The sequence below is a fragment of the Malus domestica genome, chromosome 10, assembly GCF_042453785.1.
Source record: "Malus domestica chromosome 10, GDT2T_hap1".
NCBI classification, from domain to species: domain Eukaryota; kingdom Viridiplantae; phylum Streptophyta; class Magnoliopsida; order Rosales; family Rosaceae; genus Malus; species Malus domestica.
In genome coordinates this window covers 41,056,251-41,076,679 of record NC_091670.1, presented here as the reverse complement: position 1 = coordinate 41,076,679, position 20,429 = coordinate 41,056,251, and the positions used below count along the sequence as shown (strand labels likewise).

General features: G+C 40.0%; 2 protein-coding genes and 1 long non-coding RNA gene across 5 annotated transcripts; all 3 read right to left on the bottom strand.

Annotated features, from left to right (window-relative positions):
* Positions 1-804: 804 nt before the first annotated feature.
* On the bottom strand, positions 805-1,625 carry LOC114827482 (S-locus-specific glycoprotein S13-like). The gene is made up of 2 exons (XM_029109314.1): positions 1,128-1,625; positions 805-1,038 (listed from the first exon to the last, which is right to left on the bottom strand). The coding sequence occupies exons 1-2, from the start codon at positions 1,623-1,625 to the stop codon at positions 805-807; spliced, it is 732 nt and encodes a 243-aa protein (XP_028965147.1).
* Positions 1,626-2,214: 589 nt separating this feature from the next.
* On the bottom strand, positions 2,215-6,869 carry LOC103446602 (G-type lectin S-receptor-like serine/threonine-protein kinase At1g11410). The gene is made up of 7 exons (XM_008385742.4): positions 5,333-6,869; positions 4,850-4,978; positions 4,512-4,714; positions 3,779-3,989; positions 3,160-3,397; positions 2,866-3,016; positions 2,215-2,784 (listed from the first exon to the last, which is right to left on the bottom strand). Exons 1-7 carry the CDS (start codon positions 6,624-6,626, stop codon positions 2,476-2,478), a joined length of 2,535 nt encoding a protein of 844 aa, XP_008383964.2. The 5' UTR covers positions 6,627-6,869; the 3' UTR covers positions 2,215-2,475.
* Positions 6,870-14,749: 7,880 nt separating this feature from the next.
* LOC103446603 (uncharacterized) lies at positions 14,750-15,926 on the bottom strand. 3 transcript variants are annotated; one of them, XR_003777069.2, is made up of 5 exons: positions 15,807-15,926; positions 15,575-15,639; positions 15,241-15,450; positions 14,910-15,146; positions 14,750-14,794 (listed from the first exon to the last, which is right to left on the bottom strand). It is a non-coding gene; the product is annotated as an uncharacterized lncRNA (long non-coding RNA). The 3 variants fall into 3 exon arrangements; XR_011572582.1 differs by having other exon boundaries at positions 15,575-15,701; positions 15,807-15,916; XR_003777068.2 differs by lacking the exon at positions 15,807-15,926 and having other exon boundaries at positions 15,575-15,713.
* Between the last annotated feature and the right edge of the window lie 4,503 nt (positions 15,927-20,429).

The following is a 20,429-nucleotide window of genomic DNA, read 5'->3' as shown; positions in this document are numbered from 1 at the left end:
CTCCCTCCCCACCTATCAATCTGCATTCGAATATGCCATGCAAGAACAATTCCTCAAACACTCTTCTTAACACTCTTTCAAGCTCATACTCATGTTCACACGTGCCGTAGAAGCATTCGGCACCTTTACACGCAGTGCCGGCCTTGAGGGCGTGCAAGTGGTGCCATCGCATAGAGCCCTCAAATTCGGAAGGGCCCTGATTTACGATTTTACTTTACCTATATTTTTCATATATAAATTTAAACATGCAATGATATGCTAAATTGTTCTCTTAGTGCAATTGTCTTGAGCATATTATCTTTGATCTACGAACTGGGTTCGAGTCTTCCCATTGGTGTATTTTTTGTGTGTTTTATTTTTAATTGTTTTGGTATCTAAAAGCATGGTTTAATATTTTATTTTAATTTTTTGTTTTTGGTATTTAAAAGCATGGTGGTTTTTTTTAGCAACTATAATGTTAGACCTTTTAAGGTTTTTTTTTTTTTAAATAAAGAGTTTCGAACTCAAAAACATAGGGACGCAAATAAGTACCTAACCACCGGTCCACCACATCTAAATTTGTTTGTTTTATTTTATTATATATATATATATCTATCTCAATTCATACATAATCATAAAAATTAAAATGTAAAAGAAAACATAGCAACGAAAATTCTATACAATTTAAGGGTCTCTGTTAAAGTCTCACATATGACTCTCAAAATCTCAGGACCGGCCTGTTTACACGTGCCACCTTGACAAACCGTTGCCCATTTTGGCAAACGGACAGTCCTTTTCTCCTTACACACCCTCCCGACCCATCTCTCAAGTTCCATTCATTTTGCAACTTGGGTTCGAACCCGGGTAGGCACGTGCACTCAACTCATGGGCATTGGTCGGGTCGCAGTTGCTGTTTGGACCGCACTTCCCATAGAAATCACACAGCTCAACCGGGGCGGACCAAAACTTGTCCCTTCGACGCGCTTGATCGTGCCACATGGACCCTTCGATGGTTCCTGATTCATCAATCACCATTCTTGCAAAGTAGATTGATTCATCCTTTAGTTAGCCAAACACATCGGATAACTCATCTTCGCTGTTCACAAAACTAGCATTGAAGGTGAAATCACTTGTCATTTGGTGCAAACCGGCCCATCTCTCACTGGTCCAAGTTCCAGCGCCACCACGGAGTTTGACCCTTGTAAAAACATTTGAGGAAAACCGCCTGGGTCAATCCGATATGAACAACTCCCAATTCCCGGGTCATCTTCAGATTTCCAAGATGTCAGGAACCGAAACTTTCCGGACCGCCGGTTCAACCCAAGTTTCATAAACGGAAGCATAGTATTTGTGGGATAACCAAAGCCCTGCCACAGCAACGTTTCGCTACTACTGCCATTGTTTTCAAGCACAAGAAGATTTCCCGTATCCAAAAGCTTGGCTGTGATGGAACTATTGGGAGAAGAGATGGTAACGTTAGCAGACCAGATACGGGTATTTTGGTCCTTATCATAAATAACAAGGCCTCCATGCTCTCCACTAACCGCCATGACTTGTCCAGTCCCAGTGATAGGGATGTCTCTGTTGGCACTTGGCAACCCACCCGACGGTTTTCCCTGGGACTTTGTTGTACCCGACTCTAACATACCGGTTCGGAGAACTGCCCGGGCTGAAGAACCCTAGGGCGAAGATCTTCTTGCTGGAGAGTAAAACGTCGCCGTCTTTGATTCAGCAAGGATTTGGAAGATAAGCAATACATGGATAATCACACATTTCGTAGAGTCCATATGTGCTTTCTGAGGAGTTTTTGTGAGTTCAATATTTGAGAAATAACTAAATGACTGAGATTTGACGTGGTGGAGGTAGCTGAGGTTTTAAATGCTACGTTCAAAGCTTAACTTCCCAGTCCACTAAGAGACCATGAGAGAGAGAGAGAGAGAGAGAGAGAGAGAGAGAGAGAGACGAGTGAAGATTTGCTCACCACATGTTTAGGTACCGCTTCGTTATTGTAATTAGATGAGCTTGATTTAATTACATTATTTATGAATCTTAAAAATTAAATTCATTTAATGATATATCATGCGGTGATGATGCTCAAAGATGTTCAATTAAAATATTAGCTAGCTAGGTTTTGAACAAGGATAACTTGCACGTTACATTGCATATCTTAGCTTCTCAAAGAAAGTATAACATGTGATTTTTTTTTTGGAATTCTTTTGTCAAAAATTTAGAACGTTTTGAGAACTAGTTATTTTATTTCGATGAATACTCTTCATGAGTTGTGACTTTTCAAATTGAAGAGCCTAGAGCATCAACTTACTACAAATCACATCATTTATAGTTTTTATTTATAACAAGATAGATGATGAGTGTTGTAAATATAGAACTTAGATTTATAGTTATAATTTGTATATCCTCTTTTTTAATGTCACTCATCACGTGATCATACTTTCAATTGAATGGTATAGTCTTCCGATTATACGTCTGATTCTCCCCTTAGCGAGCTTCTACTTCTGTACAGGTCACATCGTTTATAGAGTAAGCTCCTTCAGTACTGGCTGATGGATCTCCACTAGCATGATAGGTTCTCTTCAACAAAAATCCAGGTTGCCTTGGTGAAGGAAGTGCTGCATCATTACCCAACATGAAAACCACTGCTGACATGAGTGGACGATCTGTCGCATGTTCTTGCACGCACAAGAGTGCAATTTGAATGCATCTTAGAACTTCACTGACAGGGTATGATTCTCCCAGAGACGAATCAATAATTTCCAACGCACTACTTTCCTTCCACAAGTCCCAAACCTGAAAACCATTTACAAATTAGTCATCAAGTTATAGAAACAGAAGGAGGGAAGTTTGGTAACATCTTAATGTTATGCTTACATGTCCAACTAAGTTTGAGTCAGGATTATCATGGTAGTAACCGGTGTTCTTTCTGCCGCTAACAATTTCTAGCAGTAAAACGCCGAAGCTATACACATCAGACTTTACTGAAAAAAGTCCTTCCATTGCATACTCTGGTGACATATAACCACTAAAGCAACAAAGAATAGTGATTAATTATCACATCTTCTTGATGTACTAATCAACAAAAGTTGTACTCAAGTTTGTGGCCTTGTGACAGAGGAATGAAATTGTAAAAAATAGTTATACTTTCAGTTTTTGAAGGAAACTTACTATGTCCCAACCACACGGTTTGTATTTGCTTCAATTTGTTCAGCACCAAATATCCTAGCCATACCAAAATCAGAAATCTTGGGATTCATAGCAGAATCCAACAGAACATTGCTGGCTTTTAAATCTCTATGAATGATTTTTAATCTTGAATCCTGATGAAGATATAAGATCCCTCTAGCAATCCCACAAATTATCTCAAAGCGTATTGTCCAATCCAAAAACGCCCGTTTTGCTTCATCTAGAAAGGTAAGCAAAGTAAATTAGATTGTATTCTTGCTTGGTTAAAGGTTTTCACCGACAGTTTTAGAAACACAGGTAAACAGCAAAGGGCTTGTAATTTATTTGGTTAAGAAAATTCAGTCATGCAGAGGTCGCACTTGGTGCGATGGCAAGTGCCTTCGCCCATGAGCGGTAGGTCTCGGGTTTGAGACTTGGGAGCAGCCTCTCCATAAATGGGGTTAAGGCTAGCCGACATTCACCTCTCCCAAACCCTGCGTAAAGCGGGAGGCTTGTGCACTGGGTACGACCTTTAAGAAAATTCAGTCATGCACAGTTCGATTCTCTCTCCCCTAATATCTCTTGTATAAAATGAAGATACAAAAGTAAAAAGAAGACATACCAAAAATGAAAAAGTCAAGACTTCCATTTGGCAAGTATTCGTAGATCAGCATCTTCTCTTCATCTTGAACGCAACAACCTATAATCCTCACAAGGTTCCTGTGTTGGAGCTTTGAAATTAGCAGCACTTCATTCTTGAACTCTCCAATTCCTTGGCCAGAATTCTTGGCTAGTCTTTTCACTGCTATCTCATTTCCATTATATAGCACACCCTGAAATTATAATCCAAATTATTCAACTTATAATGCACTTTTCTTCAAAGAAAGTTATCAACATATTCCTAGCTCTATATATATCATCCCCTTGAAATTGCATTTATACTTTGACAAAAGAGTAAAACTCAATGCATGTACATAAACATGTTTTGGCTAGTGTATTCCAAGTGAAGAAGATACACGATTATAATAAAGAAAGATCCCAATATTTAAAAATTGTATCTAAAATGATTGTGAAAAGTAGAAATTAACAATACAATTCCCATCACTTCTCGATTAATGATTAGGTATGGATTTTACAACAGAGGCCCTAATGGAATTTATTATGGAGTCAACCTTCTTAGTCTTTATTGGCATGGAGTTCTTGATATGTTGTTTTCATGCACTCCAACGTCGAGTGCACAATTTAAAAAATAATCATAATTGGTTTGAAGTGCAAATGGCTAAAAAATGAATCTCAAAATGTCCATCCAAAGTCTGATATACTATTTGAGACATTATCTGAGGGCAACTACTTACCTTATAAACGGAGCCAAAACCGCCTGTTCCAAGCTTGTTGTTGAAAGAGAAATTGTTTGTGGCTTTAGCTATGGTACTTAGTTCAAAGAATGGTAAGTCTGAATTTATTCTGCTTTCATCAATATCTGTTCTAGCAGGAGAATCTTCCCAGTAGGATGGTGTTGCGGTCACATTGAATGGAAACTTATCCTGACTTCTCCTACCTGTGAAAAAAGTACATAAACAGATAATGGTGAGTTCTTAAATTATTAGAACTAATACAATATCTAATTTACCTACTGACTTATCAAATAATTATGATGACAAGAGGGCAACCTAGTAAAAGGAAATTTGTTTACCTTTTCTCTTCCTCATCACCAACCAACATGCAAGGGAAAGCAAGAGAAGGAACACTAGACCACTTATTAGTGAAACTTCCAGCTTCCTCTTCTTGCCAAAAGAACCATTTGACTTCTTTGCATATTGAGCTGCAGAGATACAAGCATTTTTTTTCATATTTAAAAAACATTCTAAAAAGCTCCAAAGAACATAAGAACTCAATTTTAGTGTTTATTGAAAATTCCAATTTTTTTTATAGAAAAATTAGTATTTAAAAAAAATTCATTGTGCACTCTTGATGGAACAATTCACTTTTATTATTCGGCAAGAGATGAGTGCCAAATGATATTTTAGAATGTTAACAAAAGTACGGCTCCCAATCTAAATAATTTTTTTACTGAAATAAAAGAATGAATATTTTTTTTATGAAACTTCTACGATATGAGAGGATTTATTGATAACGAAAAGAAAAGAAAGACAACAAATTGATAAGGGAAATATACCTAAAACAATTGCATCAACTCGCACATATAAATCTTGGCCCGTATCCGAATAAGTCCTTGTGTCCATCATGTCCCCATGCCAATGTACACACCCATTCCCTCCCTGCCTTTCATCAGCATTTGCGTATGCCATGCAAGAACAATTTCTCAGGCATTCTTCTTGACATGCTTTCAGACTCATACTCATGTTCACACGTGTCGCAGACGAGTACGGCACCTTCACACGTTCCAACTTCACGAACCCTTCCCCGTTTTGGCAAACAGAAGATCCGTTTCGCCTCACGCACCCGCCCGAACCGTCTCTCAAATACCACTCATGTTGCAACTTGGGTTCGAATCCAGGTAGGCAATTGCACTCAAACTCATCCGCAATATATGGGTCACAATTGCTGTTCGGACCACACTTTCCGTAAAAATCACACTGCTCTACCGGGGCGGACCAAAACTTGACCCATTGACGCACTTGATCGTGCCACGTGGACCGTTCAACAATTCCTGATTCATCGATCACCATTTTTGAGAAGATTGATTCATCAACAATACTATACATGACGGATACCTCATCTTCATTGTTCACAAAAGTAACATTGAAGATGAAATTTTTTGTCATCACCGGCACCCCGGACCATCTCTCACCGGTCCAAGATCCGCCCCGCCAAAATGGAGTCTGACCCTTGTATAAGAACAGCTGCGGACTTTCACTTGGCTCTATCCGGTACGAACAGTTTCCGATTCCCGGATCATCTTGGGACTTCCAAGATGTGAGGAACCGGTTCAACCCAGACCGTCGGTCCAATCCAATTTTCATAGAAGGAAGCAGTGTATTCGAGGGATAATCAAAACCTTGCCAAAGCACCTTACCATTATTTTCAACCACAACAAGATTTCCCGTATCCAAAAGCTTGGCTATCACGGAATTGTTTGGAGAAGAGGCGGTGACATTAGCAGACCAGAGAGGGGTACTTTTCTCATTCCCATAGATCACAAGGCCTCCATGACTAATCACTGCTAGGAGTCCAGAGGTATTAGTGACAGGGTTGTTTCTATTTGCAACCCAAACGATGGTTTGCTCCGGAACTTTGTTGTACCAAATTCCAACATAGCGGTTCCGAGAGTTGCCGGGGCTGAAGAACCCTAGTGCGAAGAATTTCTTGCTGGAGGTTAAAACGTCCCCGTCTTTGATGGGTTTGTTTAGGGTGATGGTGTCAAAGGAAAAAATGCAAGAGGGAAGAACAAATAGCTGGAAGATAAGCAATATATTTTTCATCTGCGCAACCCATTTAGTAGAGTTCATGGTTTGATTTAAAAAAAAAAATAAAAATTCAATGAGGACTTGAAGTGCAATAATTTGGTATAATAAGATGAAATTGATATGCTTTTGGGGTTGCTGAGATTTTAAATGCTACAAGCTGGACTCGATCAGATTTAGGTCCACCCTGGGAGTAGTTGTAAAAAGATACCCTGAAAGAAACATCTCAACCATAATCTTAACTGGCGTGTACTAACTGGATGGAGTTTTCTTGTTCCTCTGGAGAGTTGTAAAAAGAGTTGCAAAATGCAATTTTTAAAGGTAACGGAGGACGCGTGAACGTGTAGGATCATCTGAAATACAAAACGAGATCCAACTTTAAAATTGACAAAGTTCTACACCGCTACTTATTTCAATTGGGGTTATGTCATGCTATTTATATACTTTTTTTTTTTTACCTCTTAAACATCATTTGTTAATTTCTGTTCTTTGATCTTCTGCAGTTCATTCGATCCGATGGTCAGAAAATGAAAGAGGCGCATGAGAAGTTAAAAAGATGTGTAAATAACACAACCTTACGCATATAGACCTATGATGAACTTTTGATCGAAGTAAGAATTACAAGGACACGAAATAAACAACAAAAGTGCAGCAGACTGTGTAACATAAATACCGCTTATTATCTATTTAGTATTTTTATTTTTATTTTTATTAATCAGTTTTATTTGTGCAGATTTATGAAAACGTCAATCGTGGCATATGAACATAAAAAGGGTGAGATTAGATGATGTATCTTAAAAAATGGGCCACCATTTTGGCAGTATCTCATTGGAAACCTTGGCAGTTGAAACCTTCCCACATAACGCATTTGAGACTGTTCCAACTCTTTTTCTGCAGCAGTTTGATCAAATGGTGATGACGGTTTGTATATTTTGAAACCAATAATTCTAACTTCCTCCACACTTCAATTGATAAAGAAACTGTCGGCGGCTGCAACTATGCTTCATAGTTATCGGGAAAAAAATGGGTTAAGTTTATTTATTTTTATTTTTATTTTTATATATTTTATGAGTTCTACCATTGATAAGCTTCATTTTACTTTCATTTTAAAACGCATGTTTAAGTAAAATTTGATCATCCTTTCTTCACACAATAACAATGCGATTAATATATGATGTTTTGCAAGCTGCCACGCTAGCTAGTATGTGTTGTTGTAGCGTAAAGTGCATTCCTAAACTCTAAATCCTAGGCCACATGCTTCTCAAAGATAACAGATGTTTTAGTGTATCGGGTTCAGGGTTCAATACACAAAATGTTGTAATACAAGTAGTTGAAAGTTTTTCTTTTCATTTAGTCAACCACCCATATTATGACACTTGGGTACGGAACCGTGTTCTCGGCAAGCTGAAAAATTTCTCCTCCAAAAGATGCTGCTAAATTTAAAAAGTAATATCTCCAATAGACTATAAAATGTCTCTATAACAAATGTTCATCAACTAAATATTAAAAATAAAATAAAACACAAAGGTGGATCCATGATCAAGGAGAAAAGGAAGAGAAAGAAGACGGGTTTAAAAAATAAGTGGGTTGTGTTTGAATTGTTAATATTAAAACATTCAAAGTTTGTTAAAATAGATAGTGTTAAAATAGTTTTATACATTAATTACTTGCTAGTTTAACACAACTTTAGAGCTTCTATTTATGATGCTTAACGACCTTCGACGTCTGTACATGTGACATCATTTATAGAATTAGCTCCAGTAGTACGACTCATCCTCAATAAAATTGCAGCTGTTTTGGGGAAGGAACTGCTACCTAGCTCGTTGCCTAGCATGAAAACGTCCGCGGACAATGTTGGCCGGTCAGTGGCATATTCGTGCATACACAAGAGGGCGGTTTGGATGCATCTCACAATTTATTGACAGGGTACGATTCACCCAGAGATGAATCAATGATTTCCAGGGCATCGCCTTCTCTCCACCAGTTCCGTACCTAAAAGAATTTACATAAATATATATATAGTCAAGTTAGCATGAATTAATTAGAGACTAAGTTTGTGATCATTCTTTGCAAATACGCTAGCCAACTTACATGTCCAACCAAATTTATGTCAGGATATGTATGAAGGAGCAAAGACTGCCGTAAGAACTCATGAAGGACAAACCGAAAGCTTTCCCATAACTGTAGGATTACATCAAGGCTCATCCTTAAGTCCTTACCTTTTTGCGTTGGTAATGGATGAGTTAACAGGACATATTCAAGATGATATTCCTTGGTGTATGCTTTTCGCAGACGATATAGTGTTGATAGATGAAACTCAGGAAGGGGTAAATGCAAAGCTTAACCTTTGGAGAGAAGTGTTGGAATCTAAAGGTCTTCGCCTAAGCCGATCAAAGACAGAATATATGGAGTGCAAGTTCAGTGCAAATGGAGGCCAAAACGAGTTAGGGGTGAGGATCGGAGATCAAGAAATACCAAAGAGCGACCGTTTTCGTTACCTAGGATCTATCTTGCAAAAGAACGGAGAATTAGATGGAGATCTCAACCATAGAATACAAGCTGGATGGATGAAGTGGAAGAGTGCATCCGGCGTGTTGTGTGACCGCCGTATGCCATTGAAGCTCAAGGGAAAATTTTATAGGACGGCAATAAGGCCGGCGATGCTGTATGGCACAGAATGTTGGGCGGTGAAACATCAACACGTACACAAAATGGGTGTAGCGGAGATGAGGATGCTTCGTTGGATGTGTGGGCACACGAGAAAGGATAAGATTAGGAATGAGGATATCCGGGGTAAAGTAGGAGTAGCCGAAATTGAAGGAAAGATGAGAGAAAATCGGTTACGGTGGTTTGGACATGTGCAAAGAAGGCCTACTGACGCTCCGATTAGAAGATGCGACTATGGGACAGAGGTTCAGGGCCGAAGGGGTAGAGGAAGACCTAGGAAAACTTTGGAAGAGACTCTAAGAAAAGACTTAGAGTACTTGGATCTAACGAAGGACATGACACAGGATCGAGCACAATGGCGTTCTAAGATTCATATAGCCGATCCCACTCAGTGACTTGGATTTTCCAAGTCTCCAACCGAGAAGTTTTCCTCACTCGGGAAATTAAGGGAACACTACCCCAACCTACATGCTCCACTCAGAAAGCTTCAACATACAAGCTTCAACAAAAGAAAATTCAAAGAACTTAGCGAAGAAGGCTTTGGTGTATTTAACACAATACGTTGAAATGAAGGAAAGCTTATTTATTGATATCCCCGATCAGCTACAAATATGTACATATACATGAGTCAAAATAAACACACAAGACGGAGCCTTCACAAAGGTTGCTTAGGAGAAGTCTCAGCAGTCGGTAGAGCCCCAGACAGAGAAGGCACCAGAGGGGGATCATTTGGAGCCTCAATACTGGACAGAACCCTAGAAGGAGGAGGCATCAGAGGTTGATCATTCGGAGCTTCATTACCCGGTACAGCCCCAGAAGACGAAGGCAATAAATGCCTTTGGAACAAACCCACAAATCTCTGATGATCAAGTAAAACCTGACCATCAGTTTCCTTCATCTGGTCAAGCTTCCTCTTCATGTTTGTAGCATAGTCATGTGCGAGCCGGTGCAACTGTTTATTCTCATGCTTGAGCCCTCTAATCTCCTGTTTGAGACTCATCACTTCAGCCGCCAATGATTCAACTTGGCGGGTTCGAGCAAATAGGCGTTGGGCCATATTAGACACATAACCTGCACACTGAACACTGAGAGCCAGCGAATCCTTAACAGCTAACTCATCAGACCGTTTGGAAAGTAGTCTGTTATCTTTGGGAGTGAGAAGGTTCCTGGCCACCACCGCAGCGGTCATATCATTCTTCATCACGGAATCCCCAACGGTAAGAGGACCAGTAGGGGAGACGAAGGATGGGCGCCATATGTTGTCTGGAGAAGGCGGGGCTGCCTCTTCAACAAGGTTCAAGTCAAAACGACGGTCGGAGGGGCCAGACATTTTCAAAGGTGTTGAAGAGAGAAGAGGTCGGACAAATCAAGATCTTAGAAGTGCAAGAATGAAGCTTCTACTGGTGGAGATTCAAGTGTGCTTTGGAACTTAATGCCAGCCTCTATAAAAATCTGCACTCGACGGAGACGGAGCTTCAGAAATCGAAGAGGCGCCTGCTCAGAAATCGAAGAGGCGTTTGCTTTCTCAAAAGTTGGGCTGCTCAAAGACCACGAAGGCCGATCTCAGAAATCGAAGAGGCGCTCGCTTTCTCAAAGGCTGGGCTCCCCAGAGACCACGAGGGCCGATCTCAGAAATCAAAGAGGCACCTACTTTTCCAGCCTTGTCAGCACCCGTCACACGCACACTCAGCTTTGCGGAAATTATGGGCATTCTGTCGAAGACTTCTGGGGAAGTAGAAAACACATGAATCTTACTGTTCAATCACCCACTTTCCACACGCAACAATAGCTCATGGGTACCACAGATAACTTTGCCAAAGTTCTCTGCCAAAGTTGAGCACGTGAAGCTTGCAGCTCCCACTACATCGCTCTGACCAAGAAGGGTAAAAGAATAGCAAAGAAACAGCACTAACAAAGTTTAGACCCATAAATTTTGAAGGTCTAGCTACCATATTATTACCCACAAGGGTAAAGGAACAGTACCACTGCTGGATAATTGGAAAGTCCCTGTGTGTCAACCTTTGTGCTTCGTGGCAAGGTAGACTAACAAACATGCCCAACCTTTACTCACATTCGAGAAAACACTCCCAATAAGATTGCTTGCTCCAAAATCGAAGAGGCACCGTCCTCCGAATCTCGAGAGCCAGACTCCCAACATGACTACTTTCTTAAAAATCGAAGAGAGGGTAAAGGAACAGTACCATTGCTGGATAATTGGAAAGTTCCTGTGTGTCAACCTCTGTGCTTCGTGGCAAGGTAGACTAGCAAACATGCCCAACCTTTACTCACATTCGAGAAAACACTCCCAACAAGATTGCTTGCTCCAAAATCGAAGAGGCACCGCCCTCCGAATCTCGAGAGCCAGACTCCCAACGTGATTACTTTCTCAAAAATCGAAGAGACACTGCTCCCCGAATCTTCGAGAGCCAGACCCCCAGCATGATTGCTTTCTCAAAAATCGATGAGGCATCGTTCTCCGAATCAATCGAAGAGGCGCTCGCTTTCTCAAAAGCTGGGCTGCTCAGAGACCACGAGGGCCGATCTCAGAAATCGAAGAGACACCTACTTTTCTAGCCTTGTCAGCACCTGTCACACGCACACTCAGCTTTGCAGAAATTATGGGCATTCTGTCGAAGACTTCTGGTGAAGTAGAAAGCACATGAATCTTACTGTTCAATCACCCACTTCCCACACGCAACAATAGCTCATGGGTACCACAGATAACTTTGCCAAAGTTCTCTGCCAAAGTTGAGCACGTGAAGCTTGCAGCTCCCACTACATCGCTCTGACCAAGAAAGGTAAAAGAATAGCAAAGAAACAGCACTAACAAAGTTTAGACACATAAATTTTGAAGGTCTAGCTACCATATTATTACCCACAAGGGTAAAGGAACAGTACCACTGCTGGATAATTGGAAAGTCCCTGTGTGTCAACCTCTGTGCTTCGTGGCAAGGTAGACTAGCAAACATGCCCAACCTTTACTCACTTTTGAGAAAACACTCCCAACAAGATTGCTTGCTCCAAAATCGAAGAGGCACCGTCCTCCGAATCTCGAGAGCCAAACTCCCAACATGACTACTTTCTCAAAAGCGAAGAGAGGGTAAAGGAACAATACCATTGCTGGATAATTGGAAAGTCCCTGTGTGTCAACCTTTGTGCTTCGTGGCAAGGTAGACTAGCAAACATGCCCAACCTTTACTCACATTCGAGACAACACTCCCAACAGGATTGCTTGCTCCAAAATCGAAGAGGCACCGCCCTCCGAATCTCGAGAGCCAGACTCCCAACATGATTACTTCCTCAAAAATCGAAGAGACACTGCTCTCCGAATCTCGAGAGCCAGACCTACAGCATGATTGTTTTCTCAAAAATCGAAGAGGCATCGTTCTCCGAATCTCGAGAGCCAGATACCACAGACCACTTTTTCAAAGTGCTCTGACAGAGTTAAAACATGTGAAACTGGCAGCTCCCACTACCGTGCTATGACCAAGCAGGGTAAAGGAATAGCATTACTACTTGTTGTTAGGGAGACTCCTATATATGTCGACCTCCATCCCCAACGGACAGGCAGACCTACAAAAATGCTCAACCCTTCATCATATCTGAGAGGGCACTCCCAACGAAGCCTTTCGAAATATTCAGCTTTCTTTCCCCCCGATAATACCTCTGCAAACAAGCTATACTAGAGCAAGAATATCTCATATCATCAGAGTTAAAAGCAAGAGTATCCCATATCATGCTTTTTCCCTGTCTTTTCCTTTGGCCTTGTTTTTACCTGCAAGACAAGGAGAAAGAGAGCAATCAGTCAGCACTTGGAATCAAGCTTCCAGCCAGGAACTGACTGCCTGGAACCCCTTACCTGATTACTTACCTGGCATTGCTCTCGAGTACTCATCTTCAACATCTTATGTTTCCAGGGAAGATTCCGCATCTGCTTGAGGAACAGATAGGGCAAGTGCGAAGGATACAAGGAAGCATGTGGAGACAAGCGTAACAGCACACGTGCCGATACATCCATTACTCTGTCAAAAGCAAAAGTATCCCATATCAGCAGGGTGGAACGTACTCTAGATTTGATGGACTTGTTTTGACCCTCAAATTCTTCAGTCGGCCTTATACTCTGGAGGAAACCAGAAAACCCTCCAGCTCAGTTCAAGAATAAGCCTGTGGAAAGTTACTTCTTCAAAAGCAAAAGTATCTCATATCATCTCTTCTCATTTTTCTTCTCTTTATCCTTCATGCTGCTGCAAGATGGGGAGAAGGTGAACAATCAGTCGGAGCTCTGATTGCTTACCTTGTCTGTCACCTCTTTCAGCAGACCCCCTAGCTCGGCGACTTGGGGGACTCCTACTACATGGTTTGTATCGCGCTTGACCAAGCCTGAGACTACAAGTAAGCTTCAAGTGAAATTGATACATTACCTTGTGCATCTCCACCAGTTAAAGATACCACCCCTGGATGGAGGAAGAGTACTTCCAGAGAAGATGCCACATCTACCTATGAGACAGATAAGGCAAGTCAAGACGACACCACACTTCGATACTTAGAAGTTTCGTGATTACGAGATCATTCTCCCACAATATTTCCTAATGTCATTTGTACTAAATCATTCACTTGTACTCACTAAAGGAGAGCTTGAACCTATGTACTTGTGTAAACCCTTCACAATTAATGAGAACTCTTATATTCCGTGGACGTAGCCAATCTGGGTGAACCACGTACATCTTGTGTTTGTTTTCCTATCTCTATCCATTTATATACTTATCCACACTAATGACCGGAGCAATCTAGCGAAGATCACAAAAAGTGACCGTTTTCGCTACCTAGGATCTATCTTGCAAGAGAACGGAGAATTAGATGGAGATCTCAACCATAGAATACGAGCTGGATGGATGAAGTGTAAGAGTGCATCCGGCGTGTTGTGTGACCGTCGTAGGCCATTGAAGCTCAAGGGAAAATTTTATAGGACGGCAATAAGGCCAGCGATGTTGTATGGCACAGAATGTTGGGCGGTGAAGCATCAACACGTACACAAAATGGGTGTTGCGGAGATGAGGATGCTTCGTGGGATGTGTGGGCACACGAGAAAGGATAAGATTGGGAATGAGGATATCCGAGGTAAAGTAGGAGTAGCCGAAATTGTAGGAAAGATGAGAGAAAATCGGCTCCGATGATTTGGACATGTGCAAAGAAGGCCGACTGACACTCCGGTTCGAAGATGTGACTACGGGACAGAGGTTCAGGGCCAAAGGGGTAGAGGAAGACCTAGGAAAACTTTGGAAGAGACTCTAAGAAAAGACTTAGAGTACTTGGATCTAACGGAGGACATGAACACAAAACCGAGCGCAATGGCGTTCTAGGATTCATATAGCCGACCCCACTTAGTGGGAAAAGGCTTTGTTGTTGTTGTTGTTGTTGTTATATCTCTCATTGTAATAACCAGAATTTTTACTGTCAGCAATGATTTCAAGTAGTAGCACGTCAAAGCTATACACATCGGATTTTACTGAAAAGTCTTTCCATTGAATACTCAGGCGACATATAATCTATGCAAAAGAAGCGGAAAAGAAAGTGATTATCAAGCTTAGAGTTACCGCACAGAATAAACATGTAGACATTACAACTTCGAATAGAAAGCTCTTTGTTTTGTAGAAAACGTACTTTGTTCCAATGACACGATATGTATTTGCTTCATTTCGTCTCCTCTGAATATCCTAGCCATACCAAAATCCGCAATTTTGGGATTCATAGCGGCATCCAATAGAACATTGCTTGCCCTTAGTCTCTATGGATGATTCTCAATCTTGAATCCTTGATGAAGATATAGGATCCCTCTTGCAACCCCGTACATAATATCAAAGCGGTTTGCCCAATCTAAAAGCATTATTTTTGCTTCATCTGGATCATAAAGTAAAAAGTTAATGATGAATTCGTGCTTCCTTAGTTTCAAGTGACAAGTAAAGAAATTAAAATAAAAAAAATAAGACAGTACCAAAAATGAAAGAGTCCAAACTTTTGTTTGGAACGTATTCATAGATTAGCATCTTTTCTTCGTCTTGAATGCAGCAACCCAAAATCTTGACAAGGTACCTGTGTTGGAGTTTCGCAATCAGCAGGACTTCATTGCTAAACTCTTTGATTCCTTGACCAGAATGCTTCGAAGTCTTTTCACTGCTACTTTGTTTCCATTATAAAACACACCCTGAAATTATGATCCAAGAACTATCGTAACTAGACGCTTAACCTATCAAATTTCTCATTTTTGTTTTAGGCTTTTGTTCATAACAATCTGATTATGATTCGAGAAATTATCGAAGGGCAATTACCTTATAGACTGAGCCAAAACCTCCTCTTCCAAGCTTGTTTGCAACAGAAAAACTTTCCGTGGCCGCTGCAATGGTTGTTGGATCAATCGAAGGAAAATCTTCGTTTGTTTTACATTCATCATGATCACTACCAGTAGATTCTTCAAATTACCCCGTGGTAACTCTCAACGAATATTTGTTAAAAGATGATGCTAAATGAATAGATCGATACTGTTATAGCAAATCTGTTTACCTTTTCACTTCCTCTTTGCCAACCAACATAAAATGGTTACTAGGAGGAACACAATAGCAGATACTAGTGAAATTGCAATCCTTGCCTTCTAACAGAAGAACCACCATTTGCAAATTGAGCTGCAAAGTCAAAAAAAATCCAATGAACTTCATACTAGAAAACATAACTAGCATTACATTCAAGGATCGAGCTCCGCGGTGGCGAGCCGGGCTAAGGCCTATTTGGGAACTTGGGTTCGAACCCGGGCGGGCAAACACAAGAGAGGTTAATATTAATGTACGGATCACAGTTACTATTCGGACCGCACAGTCCATAACTATCACACCACTCACTAGGGGTTGTAGCTTAATCTGATCCATTGATTTTCTTGATCAAGCCACATCAACCGTTGATAATTTCCTGATTCATCAACCACTTTCCTTGTGAAAATTGAGCCCTTGGAAGCATTATGTGTTACTGATATCTCGTCTTGACCGTTCACAAAACTAATATCATAGTAGACAATAGTTAATAATATTTCAGGGTCCCCGCCCCATATCTCCCCTGTTCAAGGCCCGGCTCGCCATCACTGACCTCGATCCTTATACACAAATATATGCGGAAACCCACATGGATAAAAAAATTAAATATAAATTTCAGTTTACTATCTTCAAGTTTCATGGTTTTCAACATTTAGTACATGAAGTTTTTTTCGTCTCAGAATCTACCAAAGTGTTAATTTTAGAACAATCTCATACATCTGTTAGTCTGACTATTAAGTCTCACGTTAACTGATAACGTGGTGCCTATGTGAATAATGACTGAACACCATATGTCATTAAGAGGTCTACGTGAAAAATAAAAATTCAAAAAAAAAAAAAAAACCAAAATTTCAAAATTCAAAATTTAAAAACTTAAAAAATTAATAAATTCAAAAAATAGAAAAAAATAGGGATAATTGCTTCCTCTCTCCCCGTCCCTATTTCTCTCTTATGCAATTATTTATTTTCCCTTGTTCTTTGAATTCCCTCACCTGCATTTTCACAAACATAAAGATCACACCCAACAACTTGATTTCCCCCACCACCAAAAAACCCACCACCGTCAAGTTCGCTAGAAGTCAAAACCCCAAATCCCTAACCCCTAATTCCAGGTGAGATCTTGAGAGGATAGAAAAGTTTGAACCACTGCTCCATTTCCTGCAATCTTCTTCCTAAACTTCAAGATCTCGTTTTTGAGCTTCAGATCTCGGAGTTGGTGAAGGACTTGTGGAGGTGGACGGTCTTGGACATGACACTGGCGATCTCGAAGTAGAGAATGTTGACGGTCTTCTTCTGGGTTTTGGCGATGGGTTGGGATTTGGAAACTGATGATTTCTTCAAACGTTGCAGAAGAAAGAAGAGCGTGCTTGAGATTAGAGCTTACCTGGTTACCCATCTTCAAAATCCAAGGCTCTGCAACCATTGCTGCGAAAACAGAAGAAAAGGTGGATGTGAACGGACATATTTATTGAGTTAGAGGAAGTGCTTGTGAAAATGTAGGTGAGGAATCCAAAGAACAAGAAGAAATGGTGGATGTGATGGGGAGTGGAAGAGGGTCAGGAAGAGAAGAAAGTTTTTTTTTGAATGAGTTACTTAACGGCCAAATTAACAGATGTACGAGACTGTTTCAAAATTAACACTTTAGGTATGATTCTAGGAAAAAAAATGTTTTTGTTTTTGTTAATTAATTTTTTTTAATTTTCACATGAATCCCTTAATGACACGTGATGCCCAGTCATTGTCAATATGGGCGTCACATCATCAGTTAACGGGAGATTTAACAGCTAGACTAACAGATGTATGAGACCGTCCTAAAATTAACACTTTAGGTATGACTTCAGGACGAAAAAAACTTTATGTACTAAATGTTGAAAACCATAAAATTTGAGGGTAATAAACTGAGATTTACCCAAAAATTAAATTAGAAAGACTCAAATCTTGTGTACAAGCAATATTATCTGTAGAGAGGGGATTTGGGCTAAGTCTCATAATATGCTAGTAATAATGTGATTTAAGTTCCCCTTTGACGAGAATCAAACTTAAAACTTTTCGTTATATTTTGGTTATGTAAGTTCATTTTCTTTCATCTTTTTCAACACAAATAATTGTGAACCTGTTAATATGGTATTTCATATGACCTTTTTGTAATTCTAATACTTCACATCTAATACTGGACATTTTGTTTACATGTTTTGCAGGTAATCATGACTACAACACAATAATTCAAAATTCGAAAAAGAAAGAAAAGGAATGTATGAATTAGGGATTCTAATTAATATTTATAATTAATCATGACAAGTGGTCCGTTCAAAATGCGGTAGAATTTAAACTCATGTATGCTTTATGGTCTTGGGTTCCAAGCACGAAGCTAGCAAAAAGAAGGACGAATCCCTAATTGAAAATTTTGGAAGGACTTGTGTTGTTATTTGAATATAGTAAGAGATGTGGGATCCCTTAGACTTCGACAAAAAAAAAAAAACTCATAATTTAATTCAAGGGTAGGATGGACCTATATAAAATATTAAGACAATAATTAACAAAGCAAGTGACTTATTTTCTCAAATTATTAAGCATTGACTCGGTCTATATTTTTTTGGGTAAATTACATAGTAGCCCCTCAAGTTTGAGTTCTATTACAACCTCATACAACATCTTTAAAACATTTCACTTTCATACATCATGTATCATTTTATTTCAAAATAATACATCCGTTAGATTTTCCGTCCATTAATCTGTTAAATGCTGATGTGGCTGCCATGTGGTAAAAAAAATTATTTTTGTATACATTAAAAATAGGGTAAATTACATACTAGCCCCTCATGTTTGATGTCTATTACAACCTCATACAACATCTTTAAAACATTTCATTTTCATACCTCAAGTACTATTTTATTTCAAAATAATACATCTGTTACATTTTCCATCCATTGATCCGTTAAGTGATGACGTGGCTGCCACATTTGTGTCATGTGGCAAAAAAAATATTTTTTTAATTTAAAAAAAAAAACCTGAATCTTCTACATTAAAAAAAAAAAAAAAACCAAAAGCCAAAATCAAAAGTTGAACCCGCAACCCACCCACACAACCTGCACCCCAGAAGAAGAAAAGGAGAGGAAAAAAAAAAAACCCCATATTCATCTTCCCTGACCCCCTTCCTTGCAACCCACTCATTTCTTCCCCCTCCCATCTTCCCCAAACCTACCGTGCACCAATCCTCCACCTCCTTCTCCGCACCCACTACCTGCAACCCATAAAAGAAAAGAAAAAAAAAAACTCATCTCCCTTTCCATGCAACCCAGATCCCGTCTTCTCCAATGAGTGTGAATTTAAGGAGTGAGGTATGTAGATGAGGGAAGTGGATGCGTGCGAGGGTGGGTGCGCTGGGTTTTTTTTTTCTTCTTTTTTTTGGGTTGTAGGTTGGGGTAGCGGAAGATGGGTGCGCGGAGGAGGTGGAGCTGGGTGTAGAGGAGGAGGTGGAGGATAGGTGCGGACCGTCGGACTTTGCCAGGTATGTGATATGGGTTTTTTTGTTTAGGGGGGGAGGAATAATGGGATCTAGGGTTTTTTTAATGGGAACTGGGTTTTTGCAGAAACGACGAAGAAAAAGAAAAACAAATCAATAATTCCACTTCTTCCTTTTGTTCAGTGCTCTTGGGGACTAGGTATTTCGATCATCGGATAAATGGTTCCGGTGGCCAGACCTTTTGCAGAAAAACCCGCAAATTCCCTTTAATTTACGCAATATACCAAGCTTAATGGATTTTGAGGATGCCTATGCGAAGGGCAGCGTGGCCAATTTAATACTCCGGTGGTCTCTATGTCTCCTTCTCCCTATCCTTGCTTTCTTTTCACTATTGCTTTTCGTTGCTTTCGTCGCCGATTCCTCAATTCCGAGCCCAATTTCCGTGCCCTCTCAGTGTAGGATCGTCTTAAGCAGTGAGTTTATTTTTTTAATGGGAACTGGGTTTTTGCGGCGGGGGGGGGGGGTAATGGATCGGGGTTTCAGAGCTTTTTTTTTTTGGTTCAGGTTCAAGTACGGGGGCTTTGGGGGGGGGGATCTGGATTTTTTTTTTTTTTTTTTTTTTTTGTAAATTTAGAAGATTAAGGTTTTTTTTAAATAATTATTTTTGCCACATGACATAAATTTGGCAGCCACATCAGCACTTAATGGATCAATGGATGGAAAATATAACAGATGTATTATTTTGAAATAAAATAGTACTTGAGGTATGAAAGTGAAATGTGTTGATGCACAAAATCAGCGAAGACTTTGGTACAACAGAAAGTGTCAGGTTTTGTGACCTTCGCTTGGTTGCTTGGTTGCTTCAGTCACTAGTGAGGATAAGTACGTAAATGAATAGAGACAGAGAAGCAAACACAGGATGTACGTGGTTCACCCAGATTGGCTACGTCCACGGAGTAGAGGAGTTCTTATTAGTAGTGAAGGGCTTACACAAGTACAAAGGATCAAGCTCTCAATTTAGTGAGTTCTTGTGAATGATTTAACACAAAATGGCATTAGGCAATATTGTGGGGGAATGACCCCTATTTATAGAAAAACTTGTAGCTTTGTCACATTGACATGTGTCATGTTATGATTGGT